We start from the raw sequence: 3114 nt of genomic DNA, 5'->3' as shown, positions 1-3114 counted from the left end.
CGATGGCAAGAGTCAGATGAATTGAATCGTGTACATTTCATATGCCTGCGAAGTGAATCCAGATACATCCTGTCAGACTTGCGCCCAGTCAATTTATACCTTTAACAAAGCAGTGCAACTTTTCACATGGATTTAATCAACAACGCCAGAATAAACATGCTGAACGATGCATGCCACAAAATGAGAACACGTAATTACAGCAGTCGAAATATCAAAAGTTCGAACCACAGACACCCAAAATAAAAAGGTGGCTGTTTGGGGGTTTGTTTGTTGTTGTTTTTTCCTGCACATCTTAAAGCGCTGTCGTTCTGTTGGTGTCAGCAGTCAGGTCAGGTCCACCCCCACCCCCCTCCTCCCCCACTTTCCCAGGATGGTTATCCCCGTTGGCCATACACCTGAGGCCACTTAAAAGGCAAGGTTCAAAGAGAAGGCGTTGAGGTGAAGCATGTTTTTACCATTTCGCGCATTATTTCACGGTGTGGTGAACAGCGTACCCCGGGTGACACTTAAGTCATCCTTGTTCGTGGCAAGCGTTTCTTGCCTGCCCGAGTTATGAATGAAAAGATGTCCCATGCCCCATAGGGGCGATCTACAGAGCGTGAAGTTCTGTGTAACAAGAATGGAGTCCAAGATATGCTCTCAGTCTTCAAAACGTGAAGAGCCAGGTACGTACGATCACCATGATTATATGCTTACTGTATCATTACAACTATTTTTGCAGAGAGGGAGTGGAAGCTGTGACAAGGGGAAAAGGGAATCGTCCTACGTGGCCAGGAAAGGGGGAGCGAACCGAGTCCACAAGACATTGGTTGCACGTGCAGGGCGCGTGCCATCGCCCGTACATCAGAGGTCGGTGATGATCATGGACGTGAGACAGAGAGGCGTGGGGCGAAGGGTGCGCGGGAGCCGAGACGGGGGAGGTGAGAACCGCCAAAGCTGTACCGGCGGAGGGGGCCGAGGATTTACCGGGAGAGCTGGAGGGAGACAGGTCCCGGGGAGACAGTCTGGACATCACAGCAGGACCACCTCCCTGCAGCGATGTCAGCGACAGAGCCAGGGGCATGTGGACGTGAGGAGGGGCAGGAGGGTGAGTCACGGGGTGGGAGTGGGATGGGTGGTTGCCCGCAGCCCCAGTAGAAGACGATCCACTCACAGACACAGCAGCAGCCACAGTAGGGGTAGGGGAGGGTGTAGGTGTGACAGCGCCGTGGAGATGAACAGGCAGTGGCCCCCCGTTGCCCCGACCAGGGGGCGGGTGGGTCTGATAGATGTCGCTGACCAGCTTCTTCATCTCGTCAAGCGAGTTGTTGAGCATCAGGATGTAGTTCCTGGCCAGCAGCAGCGTTGCGATCTTGCTCAGCTTGCGCACGGACGGGCCGTGGGCGTAGGGCATCACCTCACGGAGGCCGTCCAGGGCCGCGTTCAGGTCGTGCATGCGACGTCTCTCCCTGCTGTTGATCTTCAGCCTCAGCGCCTGCAGCTCCCTCTCGTCCAGACACTTGCTGGCCAGGGAAGCCTTCTTTTTCATTTTAGTGGTCAGGCCGCCGCCGCCGCCGTGACTGCCGAAGGGTTTAGAGCCTGGGATGGGGCAGGGAGGTGAGGAGTGGTCGGCTGGGAATGAGTGGATGCCATCGCTGGCTGCCTTCATCTGTCGGTTGAAGTCGGCGTCGTCGTCTTCCGAATCCAGATCGTCTACGGAGATAAGCTGATCGGAAACGTCAGAGTCCTGGTCTGCCATGGTCACTGTTGGTGTTCTGCTCGACTGACCTCCTTGACGGCTTCTGCGAAAAGGAGACAACGACTGCTTTAAGTCAGTGGACGAGTTATAAGTAGACCAGCGTCACACACACAAACACACACACACACACACACACACACACACACACACACACACACACACAAAAGCGCCATCGCCGCCACTTTTTCCCGAAAAAAAACACAACTGATCTAAGTGATCTGGTTTCGGTTAAGATTTCTGGACCGGTATTTCCAAACAAAACAGTACACGATAAGCTTGAGTTTATAAGGTGATGTTTGTCTACTTAACTACTTAATTAGTTATTCATTCATTTATTTATTTTTCACACTCTCTCACTTTCCCTTCCTGACTACCATGGATATACATATAACACTTAAAGCCTTCGTTAACATTAGAATAATATATATAATTATGTACAGCTTTTTCAGCACATTATCCAACTCACAAATCTTAATCTGTTCTTGCACAATAAAATACACACACAAGACAGTGTTCACATTATTTTATTTGTGGAGAGACTCGGACGGTTCTCGCATTCGGTGACCAACACCAATAAAAAAAACATCAAAAACCCCAGCACCGGACAACTTGGCCTCAAAAGAACATAAGTTCACTGGTCGTCACACTCAACTCCACTCACGCATTTTATATATCAAAATTCAAGAATTCGTTTCTTACCTGAGTTTCCTTCAGTCTTGCTACTTTCGTTGAGCTGGGAAAGAATAAACCACGATTGCCTTTTTTTTTCCAACTCAAAGATCTGAAGTATCCACAGTAGTCACAAGCATGCAGCAGCTAACGCCTTCTCGGACAGATGACAACACAGCGAGTGGATGGGTGAGCAATCTTTCCCCTGCTACCACCTTGTATCGCGACTTGCAAGGCGACAGACGACAGAATCAGTTGGCCGTTAAACCGCTGTCATGTCCCCCCGCCAATCTTTATAGTCCCAAACTCCCCACCCCCAGAGAGCTAAACTTCAAGTCCATCCCATCTCGGAGTGGCGTCGCCGCCCGTCCTGGCTGGTGGGTGGGACAGAAGCGCGTGCGGCGACACGTCAATCTTGGTTCGGCGACCAATCACTGGGGGACACACTCGCACGGTTCGAGGAGGGGGGAAAGTCTTAACTCGTCTGCCATGTGGAGAAGGGGGATGGGCATAAACACGTCGTTGACAGAGTTTTGTTTGTTGTTGGTTTGTTGTTGTTGTTTTGTAACACTTGAAGCCAGTCACCATCTTATCTACACATTGAACCCCTTTCTAAATCATTTTGCCCTTTTTTTTGTTGAAAGTGTTATTCAATTACCCACATTCATTTCTTCATTCATTTATACCAATTTGTTTTCTCGCTTATG

At 50.1% G+C, this 3114-nt stretch overlaps 1 protein-coding gene across 1 annotated transcript; it reads right to left on the bottom strand.

The window, feature by feature from the left end:
• Window positions 1-384: 384 nt before the first annotated feature.
• Window positions 385-2656, bottom strand: LOC143283300 (uncharacterized). The gene is made up of 2 exons (XM_076589484.1): window positions 2438-2656; window positions 385-1781 (listed from the first exon to the last, which is right to left on the bottom strand). Exon 2 carries the CDS (start codon window positions 1736-1738, stop codon window positions 710-712), a length of 1029 nt encoding a protein of 342 aa, XP_076445599.1. The 5' UTR covers window positions 1739-1781; window positions 2438-2656; the 3' UTR covers window positions 385-709.
• Between the last annotated feature and the right edge of the window lie 458 nt (window positions 2657-3114).

Source organism: Babylonia areolata, chromosome 6, assembly GCF_041734735.1.
Source record: "Babylonia areolata isolate BAREFJ2019XMU chromosome 6, ASM4173473v1, whole genome shotgun sequence".
NCBI lineage: Eukaryota > Metazoa > Mollusca > Gastropoda > Neogastropoda > Buccinidae > Babylonia > Babylonia areolata.
Note: the sequence above shows the minus strand (reverse complement) of the source record. Positions and strands in the feature narration are given on the sequence as shown.

Bases quoted from the DNA above. Each gene is read 5' to 3' on its own strand.
- LOC143283300 (XM_076589484.1), bottom strand. From the start codon at position 1,738: ATGGCAGACCAGGACTCTGACGTTTCCGATCAGCTTATCTCCGTAGAC.